General features: G+C 37.0%; 1 protein-coding gene across 2 annotated transcripts in view; it reads right to left on the bottom strand.

Annotated features, from left to right (window-relative positions):
* Positions 1-2,056: 2,056 nt before the first annotated feature.
* The window catches only part of LOC107552181 (eIF-2-alpha kinase activator GCN1-like), a 69,820-nt gene continuing 51,458 nt past the window's right edge, over positions 2,057-20,418 (bottom strand). For both annotated transcript variants that reach the window (XM_016234021.1, XM_016234022.1), the window contains 17 exons: positions 18,494-18,636; positions 18,293-18,410; positions 17,936-18,151; positions 17,453-17,617; positions 17,212-17,373; positions 16,293-16,385; positions 15,485-15,628; positions 13,355-13,624; positions 11,406-11,519; positions 10,188-10,418; positions 9,916-10,109; positions 8,852-8,966; positions 7,781-7,877; positions 7,525-7,673; positions 6,035-6,145; positions 4,752-4,973; positions 2,057-2,669 (listed from right to left, as the gene is read on the bottom strand). In XM_016234021.1, the coding sequence (XP_016089507.1) occupies positions 2,544-2,669; positions 4,752-4,973; positions 6,035-6,145; positions 7,525-7,673; positions 7,781-7,877; positions 8,852-8,966; positions 9,916-10,109; positions 10,188-10,418; positions 11,406-11,519; positions 13,355-13,624; positions 15,485-15,628; positions 16,293-16,385; positions 17,212-17,373; positions 17,453-17,617; positions 17,936-18,151; positions 18,293-18,410; positions 18,494-18,636 (2,670 nt within the window). In that variant the 3' untranslated portion in view covers positions 2,057-2,543. The remainder of the gene's footprint in view (positions 2,670-4,751; positions 4,974-6,034; positions 6,146-7,524; positions 7,674-7,780; positions 7,878-8,851; positions 8,967-9,915; positions 10,110-10,187; positions 10,419-11,405; positions 11,520-13,354; positions 13,625-15,484; positions 15,629-16,292; positions 16,386-17,211; positions 17,374-17,452; positions 17,618-17,935; positions 18,152-18,292; positions 18,411-18,493; positions 18,637-20,418) is intronic.

The raw sequence follows: 20,418 nt of genomic DNA, 5'->3' as shown, positions 1-20,418 counted from the left end.
CTGTTGACAGTATTACCATCTGATACCATCACTGTACCATGGTACCACCACAGTGCTTTTTAAAGCAAGGTCTCATTTTTTCTTAGTGCCAACAAAGAAATGTATTCATGACATCTCAGCAGTTTCTCAGTGAGAGCCAGAAAACTCTGTGCAACTTTCCAAAGCAGTCTGAACTTTGACAATCTGCCAGAAAACTGCAGATTTTATTCCCTCAGGATCAGCTGAAGATGAATTATGTTGCATATGGGCTCAGTAATGACACACAGACGGGTTTGCGATACACTAAATCTGCAGATGTGTCTGATCACTGCTGAAACCTTCAAACCTTTCAATAAAGATTTCAGATCTGTGGCTTTATGATGATGGAAACACCTTTGTTAGTGTAATAACCCTATTGTCTAATAATTCTATCTATTTTATACTTGTAGCTCACAGATAAGTCTGATTTCAGAGCAGTAAACAATTCCAAAAAACAAGAACTGGTGAGTCTTTAACTTTATGTTGGTAAGCTGTTTTGTGTTCATCTGCTTCTCCCATTTGCTCTTTTTACATTGACTATCACTCTATTTAGACTAATACAATCAGACACAATTTCTCAAATATTTATTACAATACAGTATAAATTGAATATTCACTTCAATGGTAAGAGACGGGATGCTTTTACTGATTTCCAACTGAACTGTCACCAACTGAAATGCAGTGGTCAAACTAATTAAATATATTGAAAGCAGCTTCAAATTTGATCATATTGCACAATGTTTCCATCGAACATGTATTTTGAGGTGCAGCTAGTCATATTAATGTAGTGATTCACTAATAAACCAGTTACCTCACCAGAATATGTTCGCAGATGTTGGATGTTATCTTTGGAATGGAAATATTGATTTTTATTGGTAAACATCATACTTTTTTCTCTCGCTTATTTCAGTTATTAATGTCATTAATACAATATAATGACTTTTAAAAGCACGGATGGATGAAACGTAAACGAAACTCAGAATCAGTTAAATTATTGCGTCGCAAAATGATTCACTGTTTCGAAGCACTCCAATCGGATCACAATGGCAAATAATTAGATTCAGATTGGGACTTAAAATTGCGTATCGCGAATCATTTGATTTAGATCGGCACTTTGGAGCGGGTTCGCAAATCATTATTCAGTTCGGGACTACGGAGAGCAGATCGCAAATCATTTGGAACTTCGGAGCAGGTTCATGAATCTATTGATTCAGATCGGAACTTCGGAGCATGGATCACAAATCATTTGATTCAGATTGGGACTTCGATCGGAGCGGGTTCGTGAATCATTTGATTTAGATTGGAACTTCGGATCGCGGATCATTTGATTTAGATTGGAACTTCGGATCGCAGATCATTTGATTCAGATTGGGACTTTGGAGCGCAGAGCGTGAATCATTTGATTCAGATCAGGACTTAATCGGAGCGCGTATCGAATATCATTTGATTCAGATCAGGACTTCAGACTATCCTAAATCTTTAAAACCACAGTTTTACTACAAATATCATATGGTTAGTGTAGCAAAAACATTTACCATGGTTTAACTGTATTAACTATAGTTTCCAAAGTAGGACAATGATTTTCAAGGGTTTATAATTTAGTAGAGATGCTATGCATGTCCCTACCAATATCCAGACTACTAAATTGTCCCTAGCAATAATTTTGATCAAACAATTAAATGTCAGTTGTCTGCTGTTATGTCCCCACCAATGCCAAAATCAAACCTATGCACTTGGATGGAAGTACTTTTTTGGGCTTCAAAATCTCGACCACCATTCATTGGCATTAAAAAGCTTGGAAGACCCAGGACATTTTTTAATACAACTCCGATTGCATTTTACACAAGCAACGCTTCAGTTATTTGAGTTGTAAAACCACAGACTAGATTCCTGGGTACACAATGTCTTAAACATGGGTGATTTCTCTTGAAAAATTATACTTCAGTGGAGTAATTACGAGTTTTCAGATCTTATAAAGATGAATAAAATGTTGAGCACGAATTAAAACAAACATAAATGTAATTTCTTTAAGTCAAACAGTTTATTAAATCAAGGTTTTCATTTTCTATTTTTTCATACAACCATTATTATTGGACACCGCGCTAATTGGAAAAATCAGCATCACATCCTTTGGGTTGTTAATGGCTCACGCGTCTCTCACACACTCAGAGAAATCAATTACAACAGCGAGAAACTGCTTATCATCCAAACAAAATATAAAAGGGCATCAGAACAAAAAATGTTTGAAAATAATTGGCACAAATTAATACTTCATCTTTCAGAAGAAAACCAAATGAAAAATATACATTTACAAATTAATAGCCAATTAAGGACAATGCAGATTTTAGATGATGATTTTAGGGGCTCAGCACAATAAATACTTTCCCAGGCTTTCCTTGTGGTGTAAATGGCGTGAGTCAAAGCTAGCGTGAGGAGAGTGTGTGTGTGTGTGTGACTGACAGATGCAGGATCTCTGAGAACAGCAGCGGCTACAGGACTGGATTCAGAGCAGCTGAAGCTGTCCATCATGTCAGGATGGTGTCATCGATCTCTTCGTTGGAGTCGGGAAGGCTGGAGATCTTCTTCAGGGACCTGCGGTAACATTCTGACAGCAGCTCATTACTGGCCGTGTCCAGGATTGCATTGATGCTCTGAAACGAATTTACACATGCAGACGTTATTCCAAGTGCTGTGCCATGATTGGTTAGGAGACGTATTGTTTAAGAGGTGACTTTTAAGGTGTTTTTCAATCACTGGTCTGTTTTTATGGCATGGAAAAAGCAGTGGATATTCTGCACAACATCATCTTTTGTTTTCCAAACTGAAAACAAAAATTACTTTAAAAAAACGTTTTCACTCAGAAATTGCTAGTAAGTTTCACAAATGATTACAAAGTGGCAAGTAACATTAAATGTGAAATTCTGAAGTAGAAAGACCGAAATGCTATTTTCTTGAAAAACATACTCCAATAACACATTACAAGTAACGCTAGGTATGTAATCAGATTACTTTCCCCAAGTAACTAGTAAAGTAACATTACTTTTAAATTGACAATGAAATATCCAAGTTACTTTTTCAAATAATTAATGCCAGTTACTTTGTTTTCCTATTTATTTACTGATACCGCTCCCTGTGGCCTGTTCCCATGTTGAGAAAAATCTGGAGTGAGGTTCAGAGGCACTTCCTTTAGCCTGAGGCTCATTCAGTTCACTTTTGGTGTCAAAAGGCCTTTACATTTTCCAGTTTTTGTTATTAAAAAATAAATAAGCAAGCCCAGTTCAGGTGAAAAAAGTAATGCAAAAGTAACAATGCATTATTTTCCATAAAAAGTTGCACAATTAGCTACTGTTTTAAGGAGTAATGCAATGTTGTAATACATTACTTTACCCAACACTTTCAATAAAAGCACCCTTCATTAGAAGCTATGTCCATCCACATATTTTATGCAAATTGAGATTACATAAAAATGCTGGATGGAAACGGCAAGGTGTGCGTAAAATCTTAAAATGCACATGAAAAGGTGCATATGCATAAACAAAATGTGAAAATTTTGCACAAAAAACTACGACGGAAACAATTAATAAATTCCTCAATGCGCAGCAAAAAAAACTGTTGTGACTTTGCCTCAACTGACCTATGACTGGATAACTGGACTAACCAGTGCACTGATCTCATCAAAAACCATACATATATATATATATATATATATATATATATATATATATATATATGTAATATTAGTTTTTTTTCTTTTCAAGATACAGGCCTGCATTATCTTTTATTACAAAAAATAGACTTTTTACATACTGTTACGTCCTTCGACGCAAGTTATTATTTTTATTTATTTGCATTATGTATTGTATATGTTGTATTGTGTGCTACGGATTGTGCGCAGCTCTCTCTCTCTCTCCCCTTCTGGCAGCGCTTGATTGGGACCAGCAGCAGGAGATTGCGTGGTGAGCCAGAGCGTTTAAATGCTGGGAAGGAGAGCAGCGATGGAGAGCTTCTGTAGTGTGCGCGTCGTGAAGCTCCGCCGCGGGTGTCGTGCCGTTCCGTCCCGTCCTCTGTCTCCTGCTCCAGACAACAGTTGGTTGTGTAGTGTGGTTAAATGACGGTGTTATAGTGTGTGTAACCATTCTGGTTAGTGGCGCTGCGGAACCGCCGTTTCCTGAACTGCAAGGACTAAGCTATAGCCTATCTGAGTCCTCTGTAATCTGATCCTTAAGAGTTCTTTTGGTTGTTAGCTAGTATTCGTTATTTGTAAACCCCTATTCGTTATTTCTGAAGCAGTAGGTTGGGGATTGCCATTTATTTTGTGAACGTCGTTTTCTCCTGTTTTTTTGGCCAGAGAGGGAGTTAGGGAAGACCTCTGTATTTATTTTGGGAATCTTTATTTTGTTAGGCAATTTGGGGCTTCTCTAAACCCTTAGTTAGTTTCCCTTTGGTTTATTATTTTGGCCTGGATCCCCTTCCGAAGAGATGTGGTTCCAAACGTCAATTTAACGATGTAATAAACAAACTTTCGCTTGTGAATAAGCCTCTATTGTGGTCATTGTGAGCTGGAACAGGAGAGGAGCTAAATTATTTCTTTACTTTTATTCATGTCATCGGCCTTACCAACCCTAGACTGGCCGGGTCGTGACACATACATTTAGATAATTTAAAGAAAAAAATGATTACAAACATCATTTTTTACGGTGCATGGAAGAAAGCAACATCGTGTGAGGACTGACCTGCATGCCGTCTTCTCCCTGGCGCAGCCGCAGCAGGCTGACGAGCGTGTGTTCGCTCTGCGCTCGGACGCTGGTGTTCTTATCCTTGGTGTTGTCCAGCAGGGCTTTGATGACCGGTTTGACCAGACTGGGCTCCAGAGCGGGAGTCTCCGCCTCCTTACACACCCACCACAGCACGCGCTCCGTCACCAGACGAATGTCACTCGACTGGTTCTGCAGACACTGTGGGAGGAGCCACGGCAGACAGCGAATTCAGCATCTGTGATGTGTGTCCGTCCAACTAACGTGTTTGAGTTTGTTCGCAATGTGTACAAAAAACATCTTGTGGAATATGTATGGAATATAACCAGATAGGGCTGTATGATAAATCAATTTATCAAAAAACATTAAGTCAAAATGACAAAAGTTTTTATTTATTTTCAATATTTTGTAGAAATTATACCAGAAATATATTACTACTGTAAAGTAAATGTAATTCTCAAAGTAATAATAATAATAATAAAACCATGACATTGATTTACTATTTTTAGTATTAAGGAATATCATATAACCAAGATATTTTTATTCATGTATTAATTTATACACTATACAACTTTCTTGTGCAGCACCTCATTTGACAAGAAAACTAAAAATTGTTATATTTACATTTGATTACATTTTAAAACATTGATTAAATTGTTAAAGTTGTATGAATTCACCTTATACCTTTTTAATTATAAATGTGCATTAAAAGAATTAGGATAAAATTACAATTAATTTCACACGTTCATAGTTTTAGTTTACTCATACTAGTTGTTTATGTTCATTGTTGAGGTCTAAGAAATACATCAAATGCATCTCCTTCCCTATTAATGGTATTAAATGAATATTTTGATATCAATTTTGAATATGAAACAAAATAATATTCTTGTCCATATTATCCAGCCCTACACTACATGACAAATTGTATCCTATAATGCAAAGTGCTCTAATGAACCAGAAACAATATTGAGATAAACGATTTAACTAACAATGAGAAATACTTCTAAAACATTTATGTTAATTTTAACATTTACTATTACTTATTGGACCCTAGTTAACATTACTAACAATAACCAGCTGTATTTCTATTAACTAATGCTAACAAAGATTATTAAATACTGTAACAAATGTATTGCTCATTGTTAATGCAAACTAACTTATTGTAAAGTGTTACCAAACATATCAAGTATGCATTATACAGTAATCTGTACACTATTGTATGGAAGGCGGTTTATCTCAGTGTATGCTGGAGTTAGTCTCACCTTGAGGAACTGTGTGATGATGCGGGGCGAGATGCTCTCCGGTCCTCCTGTGCGGAGCTGGTGTCTCATCAGGTAACCCATGGCTCTGATGCCACTGCAGGCGATGGGGATCTGCAGAACACACACACACACACACACACACACAAGAATCAAATGTTTGCACCACAGTTACATAACAGAGCGTTCATGAATGCATAGTAAAAAAAACCCCAGCAAGATCGTGTGAAAATCATAAGCTCTAATCTTTGGCTGGTGTTAAACGACATCCAGAAGTCACAGGCTTCCAGGGTTCTTACACAATTTCAAGTTCTAGGGCTGCACGACATGACAAAAATCATAATTGTCGCTTATTCCTTTGAAATTGTAATTGCAATTATTAATTACGATTAAATGTTTACACCTTTGTTTGAAGCAACTGCATGCCATATTTGTATATGAAAATAAACAAGCTGAAAACACTAACTGAAAAACTTTTAGTGCTTTTCTATAGTATTAAGCCTCAAATATCAACTATACATCGGCTTGGTTTCTTCTTTAAATAAAAAAGTAAAACTATGCATGGTATTATGTTATACTAAAACTAAAATTAATACAATGGAAAAAACCTTTAAGATAACATGTACAAAGAAATAAAGCATCTTAAGCATGCAGAATAACATAAGTGGACTTTGAACGATTAATTGCTGCTTTGAACGATTGTGTAATTGTGGCATCCGTAATTGTAATCGCGATTAGAAATTCGATTAATTGTGCAGCCCTAAGTTCTATACTTTTCAATACTCAAATGTCCAGATTTTTTTCAGACCATACTGAACATAAATTATTTTATTCATGTATTTATTTATGATTTATCACCTTATCAGTATGACTATGACTATATTCATGGCAAAACCAACAGTGTTATGGATTACAATATCATTTCAATACATTGTTTACAGTAGTTTAACAATTTTGTCTTAAAACATACAAAAGTATACAATTTATTCAGTCATGTAAAATTTTGATTGCCTGCTCTAAATGTCATGAAAAAACACTCTGCTTGTATAACAAATTATGATTTTAAAATTTTTTTTATTTACATTTAATCAATTAACTAATATTTTTTAGAAGTTCTTAATTTTATATTTTAGAAATCAGAATAGGGACAATAGTCTGGAAACAAACATTTTTCCATTCTCTTGTTTTCTTTTTTCCTGTACTTGTCCAGGTCTGGAAAGGACTAAAATGTAATTCTGTATTTTCCATACTGCGCAAGAAACCCTGAGCTTTATTCAGTATGAAAAGCTGCTGCAATGAGCATCTATGAGGAAGAACCAGTCAGTGGATTTAGGAAAGTTTTAAAGGTTCAAGCAATGAACAAACATTTGAATATTCCTAAGTATTGACTGTCAACATTTTAAGATTTAATTGGCCCTAAACACAGCCATTTTTTGGCCTCACTGGGTTACAACACGAGTTTGACTTTCTGCTGATTCACTGCGGTGTCTTACTCTGTCTGCTGTGGCACTGGATAAGACGGCCTCCAGCACAGTCGAGCTGTACTCCTCCGAACACAGCTGATCAGGAGCGGACTTAACAGCGATAGCCAGAGCCAAACTACGGCCGTGACGCACCATCCAGTCCACGCCAGACACATCCGCTGCAGACAAACAGATAACATGAGAGGATTCAGTTCTAGATTGAAGTGCTTTTCTTGATGCATCTCATCTCAAAGCACTGGCAGGCCTGAGATGCGAGTGATCTTACCGAGGACATGCTGCTGTAACACATTCTTGAGCTCCTCTTCTGACAGGAAGGCACACAGCTCGCCAACACAGCCTGCAGAGGCCATTCTCGTGGCATCCTACGCACACACAGAGGTAAGGCAACAATGACACACTCACAAAACCACATCCTGTGCTAGTTACTGTTTTAAGGACAAAGATCACATGCATTCATATTCTTGCATGTCTTCAAACATAGAAGTAATAATAGGAGTAAAAATATTTTCCTATAACAATATATTCATAAATGTCAATACATTTAAATATTAATTAATATTTTACACACACAAACACATATATATATATAAGTGCTGTCAAACGATTAATCGCAATTAATTAATCAAAAATAAAAGTTTTTGTTTACATAATATGTGTGTACTGCATATATTTATTATATATAAATACAAACACATGCATGTATATATTTCTGAAAAATATGTTACGTTTATGTATTAAATATATTTATAATATAAAATATAATATAAATATATAAATGTATATACACAAATATTTTCAGAATATATACTGTATGTGTGTGTATTTATATATACATAATAAACACAGTACACATACATATATTATGTAAACAAAAACTTAACACACACACACACACACACACACACACACACACTATATAATACAATATTATAAGAAATATATAATACAAAAATGTTTGTTTTGTTTACTCGACACATAAAAATTAAAATTTAAAAAAAATATTAATATTAAAATTATTACATTTATATTTTAATATTTTGTTAATATATCTGTCTCGAGTAAACAAAAACAAAAATGCAATACTAGCAGTGTTATTGTAGTATCAAGATACTACTATAGTTTTTATTTTGTTTTCATTTTAACTTTATTTAAAGTTCTAATAATTTTGATGTATTTTTGTAAGTTTGTTTTTTTATTTAATTTTAATATGTCTATATAGTTTTGATTAATTTTGTTTTAGTTATTTCAGGTTAAACTAAATGAAAATGAGAAATGTTGGCTGTACAACCTGCTTACATTTATATATATATATAAATAAATAAAACAGTAGCTGTACCTCATCATGTCCCAGCATGCCCAGCAGTGTGGTGGTGATGTTCTTCCTGATGGTGGGGTCGACCTTTGCCCCTGCACCCTGGATGACGAAGCGCAGGGCCTGCAACATAGTCTCCCTGCAGAAAAAAGACAACAAGAGAGTGACTGACAAGCACAAAATAACTTTTCTCTACAGAAGATACAACAGAAACCTTAATTATGAGCAAGAGCTAATAATAATTAATACTAAGTGACTAATTAATTTGGCAAAAACTATAGAGGTTATGAATGATTAGCTACTGCTAGCTAGTCTTATAAAGACAAATGTTTGATTAAAAAAAACCCAGAAATAATTTCAGACTACTTTCAAAAATCATTTATTTTTCCAAGGGTGGCCACAAAGTTGTCTGTATCTGTGGCTCTCTGGGATACTTAATTCTGATTGGTGTCATTCTGTTATAATAAGCATTTAACCGTAAAATTGCTCATTGCACCAGTACACAAATACTATTTCCTGCATAGTTTTAGTTTCATTTCTCATCACTCTGCACTCTCTTTATTTTCACCTAATACAATTATTTAAACAAACCAATATTTCATATTCAACTACTTGGTAAGAAAATGTATACTTTTATTAGCACGGATGCATTAAATTTATTGAGTGTGAAAGTACAAAAATAAATGCTGCTCTTTTGAACTTTCTATCCATCAAAGAATCCTAAAAAAATGAATCAAGGTTTTCACAAAATCTTAAACTGTGTTTAACTTTGATGATAATTGAATTATTATTTCATTGATATTATGTTTCTTGAGCAGCAGCAAATCAGAATGATTTCTGAAGGATCATGTGACACTGAAGACTGGAGTAATGATGCTAAAAATTCAGCTTTGCATCACAGGAATAAATTATATTTTAAAGTATATTCAAATAGAAAATGGTTCTTTTAAAGTGTAATAATATTTTCACAATATTACTGATTTTACTGCATTTTTGATCAAATTGAGACTTTTTCAGTACAGTACTGTATTTGCAATCGTCATGCCGTAACTGCTGCAAAAGTGTGCATTTGTTTTTTGTGTTTTTACCTGACTCCAGAGTCCTCTGCGTTGCGTATGGCCAACAGCTGTTCTGTGAACAGTGGATCTACTTTAGTGTGTATGGAGACCAGCTGACCCAGAGACTCTGCCGCCCGCAGCCTCACGGCCCGGCTGGAGTCCTGGAGGGCCTTCAGGAAGGTGGTCTGGAGCTGCGGCAGGAAGGGTTTCAAAGCGATGCCCACCTGCGCACGAGAGAGGAGTTAGGAGTGTGAATGAAGGGTCTAACTCAGCATGATGACAGAGGCGTGATGGACACTGACTTTGGCCAGCAGCAGAGTGAGTGTTTCCAGCAGAGCCGTCTTCACAGTCCAAGCGAAACGGTCTCCTAGGATACGGATGAGCGGTCCGGTGATGTTGACCACAGAGGGCCGCAGCGCCTCCGCTGATGTCAGTTTAATGACTCCGCCCAGCGCACGAGCCGCCTCCTCTTTCTGCTCGGGACTTCCTGTCAGCACGCCCTCCCTCAGCACGGGGAGAATACACGTCACTCCCTGAGGAAAAATACACAGCATGTCACATCAGTGCTACTGCAGGATTACTCCTATACTATTACAGTATTTATTATTATTCTTTTGAATTAGCTTTTATTTTTTTTAATTAGTTATGTTAATTCTAGTCTGTTTTTGTAATTTTAGCACTTGCAACATATTTCAGTTAGTTGACAAGGCAACATTTAAGGCATATTTTTTTTATCTATAAAGTATATATATATATATATATATATATACACACACACATATACATATATATATATATAAATAATAATAATTATTATTTTTTTATAACTATTTAGCTTTATATATAATTAATTTTAGTTTTAGAAATTTTAGTACTTCAACCTAAACCAATTTGCATTTCAGTTTAAGTTGAACATTGGCTAATACTTATTAATTATTATTAATATTTAATTTGATTCTAAAATTAATTCAATTACAGACAATTATTAACAATAGTTTGTTTACAATAATGACACTTTCATTTTCATAAAGAATTGCTGGAATGGAATACTTTGCTTTTCTGTTTTTTTTTCTTACTGCCACATACATGCTGTATACTTCCTACTACAACCTAATAAATATAGTATGTGAAATGGTGTGCAGTAGTTTGACAATGTTATCAACTGGCATCACTGGCATGCCAAGTTTTATTCAGCAAGTGGCATCCAGTTATAATATTTACAATAAAAACTGTTGTTTTGACTTTTGAATCTCATGTAAAAACTGTCATGTTTTGTCATGTCCTGTCAAATAATGAGTCAAAGAAGGAAAAGTTAAAAATCACAGCTGTTCCAGTTCATTTATGACAGCTGAGTATATTTTGTCATATGTAATAGGCTAACTGGGTATTCCAAACAGCATACTACTTTTCCACAAATATTAGGCAGTGTGTCATTCTGAACACTTTCATATTGATTATGTGCTATCAGAGTTGACGTGCTCATTTTTGCTCTGTAGTTTGTCTCTGTAAGTGATTCTTACCTTCTTGGGCAGACAGAAGCCAGGTAGGTGTTGACCTCTGACCTCAGCGGCAGCAGAGCGGATGTCCCTGTGTAGGTCATCAATCAAGGACAGCTGACTGCCAGCATCCAGTTTCTGCACAAACACAGTGAAGTTATGAGAACTGCATCGACCAAACGACAATACCAGTCATATTTCATTATTTCTTGTTTAAATCCTGGTAGTAGCATAACTCAAGCAATAAATATAGGAGAAAGAAGTCACTTCTGCTCACCAAGGCTGCATTTATTTGATCAAAAATGCAGTAAAAATTATGAAATTATATTACCATTTAAAGGGGTCATATGATGCGATTTCAAGTTTTCCTTTCTCTTTGGAGTGTTACAAGCTGATTGTGCATAGATAAGATCCCTGAAGTTGCAAAGACTAAAGTCTCAAAACCAAAGAGATATTCTTTATCAAAGTTAAGACTCTGCCACGCCCCCCTAAAACGGCTCGTTCTAACACGCCCCCCACATATCTACCTCACTATGTGGAAATATTAGCATAATGCCGCCCAAATGTTCACGCAAAGAAAGAAGGTGTGGTTTCAGTAACCGCAGTTAGTGTTGAAGCAGCATGTCAGGGAGACGCTGTGTGTTTCTAGGCGAAAGCAAAAGCACTTTATTTGGCCTTCCACAAGTAGATGCATTTAGGAATCTTTAAGATTACTTACAACAGAACAGCAATGCATTTTATGGACGAGCGTTTCGTGAACCTAGGAGAGGAGGTCATTCAGACTTTGCTATGACAATCTGGCGCTTCTGAATCAGCTACTGTTTTGTTATTAGTTTAAGTATTTGCTATTGACTGCTCAAATGCGGAGTTTTGCGCATCGTGTATGTGTGTGTGAGAGAGAGAGCGAGCGAGCGAGCGAGCGAGAGAGAGAGAGAGAGAGCGAGACACATCACAGTGGAGTCAGCTGTCTTAACCGTGGCTTGTGTACTGCAAACACATTCATCACTGTGTCTGTCACGAGACTGTTCCCCTTTCGGGCTCTGTCTTTACATTTATTTAGAAAAATTAAGCTCGCAATTATGGTAAGGGGCGTTACATTTCCGACGAGTGCTTGCGGTGTTCGGCCAATCACAATGCACTGGGTCAGCTGGCCAATCAGAGCAGACTGCGCTTGTCGGAAGGAGGGACTTTGTAGAAAACGAAGCGTTTGAGAGAGGCGGAGCATAGAGGACCTACAATAATGTACAGTATTTGAAAAATAATGTGTTTTTTGAACATTAAAGCATGTCAACATATTCTGTTACACCAAATAATGATCTTTAAAAAAGCATCATATGACCTCTTTAAAATAACTTTTTTTATAAATGTATTTTCAGCATCATTACTCCAATCTTCAGTGTCACATGATCCATCAGAAATCATCTATTATGCTGACTTGTTGCTCAATATTTCTGATTATTATGAACGTTGAAAACAGTCTAATATTTTTTGTGGAAACCGTGATAAATTAAATTTTTCTGGATTCTTTGATGAACACAAAAGTTTAAAAGAACTTTTTTATTTGAAATAGAAATCGATTCTAACATTATAAATGACTTTACAGTCACTTTTGATTGATTTAATACCTCCTTGCTGAAGAAAAATAGTCAATTCACTGACTCCAAACTTCTAAACCGTAATGTATATACAGCAAAATATTGTAATATTTTCTTACAAACACTTTAATACATGATTAGAGTATATATATATATATATATATTTGTGTGTGTATATATATATATAACTTGTTTTTGCTACTGAATTCGACACCTGAGATGTTATTTAAAACATCTCCACCTTACTAGCAGATCAAGGATCATAAACTAGTTTACTTGTGGCTTGCGATTGGATCACATGAAACAGATGATAATACCAGGTAAAAACAAGGACTTTGAGAAGTTCCACTGATGCACACGGATGAAAGCATCACTTACCTTTGTGATGGAGTTGATGGTGTCCCAGCTCTGGCTGAGCACCTCAGGGTTGGGGTCGTTCATAAGCCGCATGAGACCAGACAGCAGCCTCCGCGTGTGAGCGCTGTAGTCCAGCCGTGTTCGAGAGAAGTATCCGTTGAGGATGGTGACAGACGCCTGCCTCAGCCCAGCGTCTGCTCCTCGTGTGGCCTCCAGCAGATCTTCAATGATGATTCTCTGGCCCACTTCATCCTCCACCGAGAGGACCACAGTCTGGCAGTTGCTCAGCTCCTGCAGAAGACCGGAAACATCACATTTACACTGTCAAACAATTCTGATTCCTAATCATTTCTGTTGCAGAAAAAGTTGAGTGTGTGTATTATTGGTCAAAATTATGTCTCTTCTGGAGTCCAAGTCTCTTCTGCACAACAAGTCTCCATTTACTTGATCAAAAATACAGTAAAAATTATGAAATAATATTACAACTTAAAATAACCGTCTTGAAATGAAATATATTGCAAACAGTTGTGCTGCTTCATATTTTGTGGAAACCATGATAAATTGGGTGTTAGTTCGTTTGAGTTTTCCCTCTTTTCCTCAGATTTCTTGGCTTTCAAATTGCTTGAAAAAGCGCTGTGCGCGTTTTACTTTCACTTTCAAATTAGCGGCAATTCGGCGTTGATTCAATTCAAGCAACAACAACGTCAAACTCAGAACTTTTATTAACAAAACGAATAAAAATACACAATATATGCCTAATAAAATAACAAATTACTTAGGCTACACAAAGTTTAAATAGGTATATAAAACTGAAAATCAGCAAACACTGTGGAACCAAATAAATAAGAAATGAATGTTTAAAAAAAATCTTCCAGACAACAGGCTTTTCAAAATCTAAAATATTGCCAAACAGGCGCCTTTGCATTTCCTTTCTAAACAATCTTCTGCAATCTTCTTGTCTTTCTCACCTCACTCTTGTCAGTCAGCTCGACTCACTCTCCTCACGTGATAAATAAAATCTGACTCCTGCTCCGCGGTGCACTGTCGTTCACGCACGGTTCGGCACGCTGCATTGAGCGTTTAGTTTTTAACAGTGTCTATCCTCTAACTCAGTGGTTCCCCTGGTCCTGGAGAACCCCCAACACTGCACGGTTTTGTTGTCTCTCTTATCTGACACACACATTTGAGGTCTTGGCGTCTTCACTAATGAGCTGATGAGTTGAATCAGGTGTGTTTGAATAGGGACACATCTAAAATGTGCAGTGTTGGGGGTTCTCCAGGACCAGGATTGGGAACCACTGCTCTAACTGAACTAGGCTAAATGATTTTTGTTACTATAAAAAAATCAAACCGACGGTGGGGGCGGTGCCGCAGTAGGCAAATGATGTAACCGGTGTTGCGGCATAACCGAAAACGCCGTCGTGCAGTGTTGGTGGTTCTCCAGGACCAGGATTGGGAACCACTGCTCTAACTGAACTAGGCTAAATGATTTTTGTTACTATAAAAAAATCAAACCGACGGTGGGGGCGGTGCCGCAGTAGGCAAATGATGTAACCGGTGTTGCGGCATAACCGAAAACGCCGTCTATCGAAGCAAGCCTATTGGTGAGGAGAAAAGGCTTCTTTCAAAAACTAGAGCTGCCCCCTAATAGTCGACTAATCACAGAGACTCAGAGAATGTAAAGACTCTACGTTTATTTGTGTGCATTCACAATGCGCTTTTGTAAAATAATGAAAGCAAACCGTGTCGGTCTCGGTGAACTTAACTCCGTTTATATCTTTGCCTTGCAGACATTACAAATATATTGAGTATATAGAGAGTGAAATGTCTACTTTCAAATGAACCAATTCAAATGGAAAACAAATATTCTCAGATTATGTAATCCGTATGAAGACGCTGTGGAAAGCTTTAAGCATGTGCTTGAGCACTGATAGGCTATGTAGGCAATTAAAGGCTCATTATAATGATTTAAATGGTTTATTAATAAACGTGCGATTAGTCGACTAATTCTCAAAATGAACGACTACTAGTCGACCAGAAAAATCCTTAGTTGAGGGCAGACCTATCAAAAACATTAAAATATCTTAATTATTCCAATATTTTTGACTAGTAGTGGATTTAGTAGAAATGATTGACAGCTGTGGTGTTCACCTGCAGGCACTCCTCTGAGCCCAGCTTGTCTTTGAGAGAGGAGAGCAGCGCGGGCAGAATCACCCCGAGGTGTCGCGTCAGAGCGTCTCCTGCCACAGCAGACAGGAAGGCGAGGACACGCGTGTTTACAGGAGGAGCCGTCAGCTACAGAGGATAAAAATAAAGCGTTAAATAACACTATCTGGAATAGAGTTCAAACTTAACAGTTAAACAAGTGCAAGGAATATTCTAGTCTCGGTCTGAGAGACGCCCACAGATGGTCTGATGCACACAATAACAGCTAGAGCTTTCTGAAAACAGAAAGATCCATTCTGATTGGCTGGCTTTATGCAATTTCTTGGATTCAGCATGCATAAAGTCAAAAAACATTGTTACATGAAATAAACGAACTGAAATAAAATAATTTTATTTTTAACTAAAATTTTATTAAATTAAACAACTAAAGTGAAAACAGAAAATATTAAATTAAAATCTAATTCAAAATTTGAAGAAAAACAATATTAGTACATCAATTATACTAATATAACACTGGTTTGATGTGCGAGGTATTAGGTGGATATTTTTCAAGGTTTGTGAGATCAAATCTTTCAAATATCAAGAGCTTAATCTTAACAAAACATCATAAATAAACTGTGGTTGGTCACTTTAAATGTCAGTAAGATAGTCTCTTCCTGTCTAAGTGGTTCTTGGCCAAAAAAAGAGCTTTTGTTATACTGACTTTGTTATTCAAAAGTCTGGATATACAAGGTTATTAATCTTTGTTTATGCACAGATTAGTTGAGAAAGGCTGCTAGTAAAGAGAACTCACCTTAGGCACCAGGTAAGGCAGGACAGATCGACTCTTCACAGCCATGACCTGTTTCAATCCATCCAACGCAAACTCTGAAGTCTCCTCGTCCTCCTGCAACAAAAAGCACACACATTTTAGTTCACCATACATACTGTTTTGAAGCAGCCTTGATAGATGGACACTGGCAATTGAGAAGCAGAGAACTAACAGTACTGTATTTATTTATTTAATAATCAGAAATGTTTCTTAATCAGCATATTATACTGATTTCTGAACGATCATGTGTCACTGAAGACTGGAGTAATGATGCTGAAAATTCAACTTTGATCAACAGGAATAAATTACATTTTACAATATATTCAAATAGAAAACATTTATTTTAAATTGCAATATTATTTGACAATCTTTACTGTATTTTTGATAAAATAAATGCCGCTTCGGGTAAGCAGAAGAGTCTTCATTCAAAAACCCAAACATTTGAATTGAAGTATATGTATATTAAATCTACTGAGCATAACTTACACTATTTATCTTTGTTTTCTTATTTATTTTTTTTGTTTCTTAAAAGGAGAGTTAACCCAAAAGCGACAATTATGTCATAATTTACGCACCCTCAACCTGTATGAATTCCTTTCAGCTGTTAAACACAAACAAAAAAAGATATTTTGAAGAATGTTGGTAACCGAACAGTTGACGGTAGCCATTGCCTGCCATAGTATGGAAAAAAATACTATGGAAGTCAATGGCTACCGGCAACTGTTTGCTTACCCACCAAACTCACACAGGTTTGGAACAAAGTGGAGGGTCAGTAAATACATTTTTATTTTTGGGTGAACTATCTCTTTAATACTGTTTTGTTGCTTATGAATTTTTTTAATGTCTATCCTTTCTTTATTTTCTCAAAGTAAAGGCGAGGATAGTGGGATGGAGGCAGTACCAGTTGTTTGAGCAGTGTAGGCAGGATGTCGTCGAGTGCCTGGTGACCGATGGTGGTGTGGAGCTGCTCGAAGGTTTTGGCAGCCGCTTCACGGACCTCCTCCAGAGGATCACACAGGGCCTTACGCACGGTGGGAACCAGAGACTCGGAGAACACCAGAACCTGACACAAAAACACCGCTTCACCATGATGACGTGAACAGAAGGAACCCGTTGAGCATATTTCATCAGCTGCAACTCACTGCATCTTTGCTGGTGGACTTCATGATCTCGCTGAGGCCGATACACACACCCTGCCTCTCGTCACTCTTATCCGAGCGCAGACCCTCCTCCAGAATGGGAATGATTTCAGGCAGGATCTTCTCACCCAGTTTCTTCACCAGGTCACCTAAAGTACGAGCAGCGATCTGGAAACACAATGTGAACAGCATAAGCAATGGAGGCATTCTGATCTGAACTGATCCATCATACATACTTTTCTATTACTAGCTATTACAAACATTATTTTCTTTAATATTTGGAAAGAAAACATTTTCTTAAAATTAAGAATTACTTCTTAATTAACATAAAAAAGACAAATACATGAAACAATAAATTATAGCACGCTTAGTATGATGCAAAATACACACATCTAGTTAACATGGAAACAAATTTCCAAAAAAAACAAACACATCTTTTGCAGGCCACAGAATCAAAAGGGACTGCAGTTTGTCGTTGGATTGTACCGTTCTCTTGTCTGGGCAGGTGGAGGCCAGGAAGCCTAGCAGCAGCGTGAAGAGGGTGGGCAGGATTTCTCGTAGTGTTCGCGGCGTGTTCGACACCACGATCTTCCACACGTGAAGAGACGCCTGTCTGACCACCAGCTGTATGTCTGAGCGGCCCATGTAGAGCCCAGAAAGCACACGGTTGCGTCTCTCTGCACCCAGCGCTCCAATAATGGCCTGGGGAAATATATTACAAACATTTACACACAAAGTTTCCTGGGACACAACAGGAAGCAAGGGATATATTTTGGTTTTGTAATGAAAGCACTGCCGTCAGACACTGTCCTGTGGTCTGTTCCAGAGGCTCATTACGGTTACCTTAGTCGACTGGGCCGTGCCAAAATTGTCATCCTCTGATGCCGTCTCTGTTGTCATCTTTCCCGTTACCCCGGAGATATGGAACAGTAGGTCGCCTAGCAACTGCACCGAGCTAAATCTAAGAGAACACAAACACTCAGCATCAGCATCCATCGCTATGGCAGCCGTCCTCTGAAGTGATGGAGGGCAGATGTTTGGTACCTGATTCTCCAGAGGTCGTCAAACAGGCCCTGCTCCAGCTCTGGCAGCAGCAGAGCGATGGCAGTCTCGGCGTACATGCTGATGATGCGCTGGCCGGCGCGCAGGGCCGTGTCTCGCACATACTCATTCTCATCGGCCAGAGCCTGAACACACACACAATCACCCACCAAACAGTTTATCTATGCTTAAGAGACAACTAGATGACAACAATATACCTGTATAAATAGTATAAACAACCAATAAAAGATCAACAAGGCAACAAGATAAAGCATGTTCATTTGCTGGTAGCCATTGACTTCCACTGTATTTTTTCCCCCTACTATGGAAGTCAATGGCTACCAGCAATTGTTTGGTTACCAACATTCTTCAAAATATCTTCTTTCATGTTCAACAGAAGAAATGACATGAGTTTTCATTTTGGGTGAACTATCCCTATAATTAAATTGTGAAAAGTAGACTGGGATATTACTGGTAAATAATAATTCTCCAATAATTAGTTCTTTATATATATATATATATTAGGGCTGTCAGCTTAACACGTTAACTTATTTAGTTATGAAAAAATAACATGAATAAAATATTTTAATGCCGTTAACGCACTGGCCCCATCCCCAGACCTGTACGTCATCTTACAGTCCATACAGTTGACTGCTAACAAATGTGATGCAGGGCAACAACTCCATAAAAGCAGTAATGACCTAAAATTCAAGATATTGGTGCAAAAAATGAGTTTGTCTAATTTATATCATACGATTAGCGATATCAAATGAGCGAGTGCAGTATCGCACGAGTGGTGATTTTGTTTCGAATATATTGAGTTTAAAAGTTGATATTGTGTTATATTTTAAACACAATATTATGTGTTTTTGCTAAATTTTGCAGAGAACATATTACCTTTAAAGCCACAGCAGAATTGTTGTGTGTCTCCGAGCAACACAGCGGTGTTTAGTTTCTGAATGAATCCGCGTTTGGAAAGAATCCTGTGAACCAATGATTCAAAGCCTCATTCTTACAGAGAACCGTTTACGCAATTCCTGAATGAATCAGCCATTCGAATGAATGAATGACTCATAAATACATTTACCGCCACCTGCTGGCAGATTTATAGTTTCTTATTTAGAGTATAATTTCATAAAAAATGTAATAAATATTAATAATAATAAAAATAAAAACATTAAATGGATTGTTCATCCAAAAAGTTTCATTACATTATTTTAAGCAAATCTACTCCCCAAGATTACTGTTATAAACATGAGACGCATTCAAAAGGTAAAGGGGGAGGTGTTGCTACAACTTATAACAATATTTTCAGTATTTCTCAGAGGGCGGGGTTCAAGTATATCTCGTTTGAAGTAATGGTGCTTCATATAACATTATCCAGAGAAACAAGTGTTAATGATAAATCCCCTATAATGTTTGTACTGGCTACTGTATACAGGCCACCAGGGCACCATACAGACTTTATTAAAGAATTTGCTGATTTTCTATCCGAGTTAGTGCAAGCTGCAGATACAGTTTTAATTACTGGTGATTTTAAAGGGGTCATATGATGCTTTTTTAAAGATCATTATTTTGTGTATTTGGTGTAACAGAATATGTTGACATGCTTTATTGTTCAAAAAACACATTATTTTTCAAATACTGTACATTATTGTAGGTCCTCTATGCCCCGCCTCTCTCAAATGCTTAGTTTTCTACAAAGTCCCTCCTTCCGACAAGCGCAGTCTGCTCTGATTGGCCAGCTGACCCAGTGCATTGTGATTGGCCGAACACCGAAAGCACTCGTCGGAAATGTACCGCCCCTTACCATAATCGCGAGCTTCAGCTTTCAAAATAAATGTAAAGACAGAGCCTGAAAGGGGAACAGAGTCTCGTGACAGACACAGTGATGAAGCTGGTATGTGTGCAGGACACAAGCCACGGTT

The sequence above is a fragment of the Sinocyclocheilus grahami genome, unplaced genomic scaffold (genome assembly GCF_001515645.1).
Source record: "Sinocyclocheilus grahami isolate Dianchi unplaced genomic scaffold, SAMN03320097.WGS_v1.1 scaffold442.1, whole genome shotgun sequence".
Classification (NCBI taxonomy): domain Eukaryota; kingdom Metazoa; phylum Chordata; class Actinopteri; order Cypriniformes; family Cyprinidae; genus Sinocyclocheilus; species Sinocyclocheilus grahami.
The sequence above is the reverse complement of the archived record's forward strand: the minus strand, read 5'-3'. Positions and strand labels throughout refer to the sequence as shown.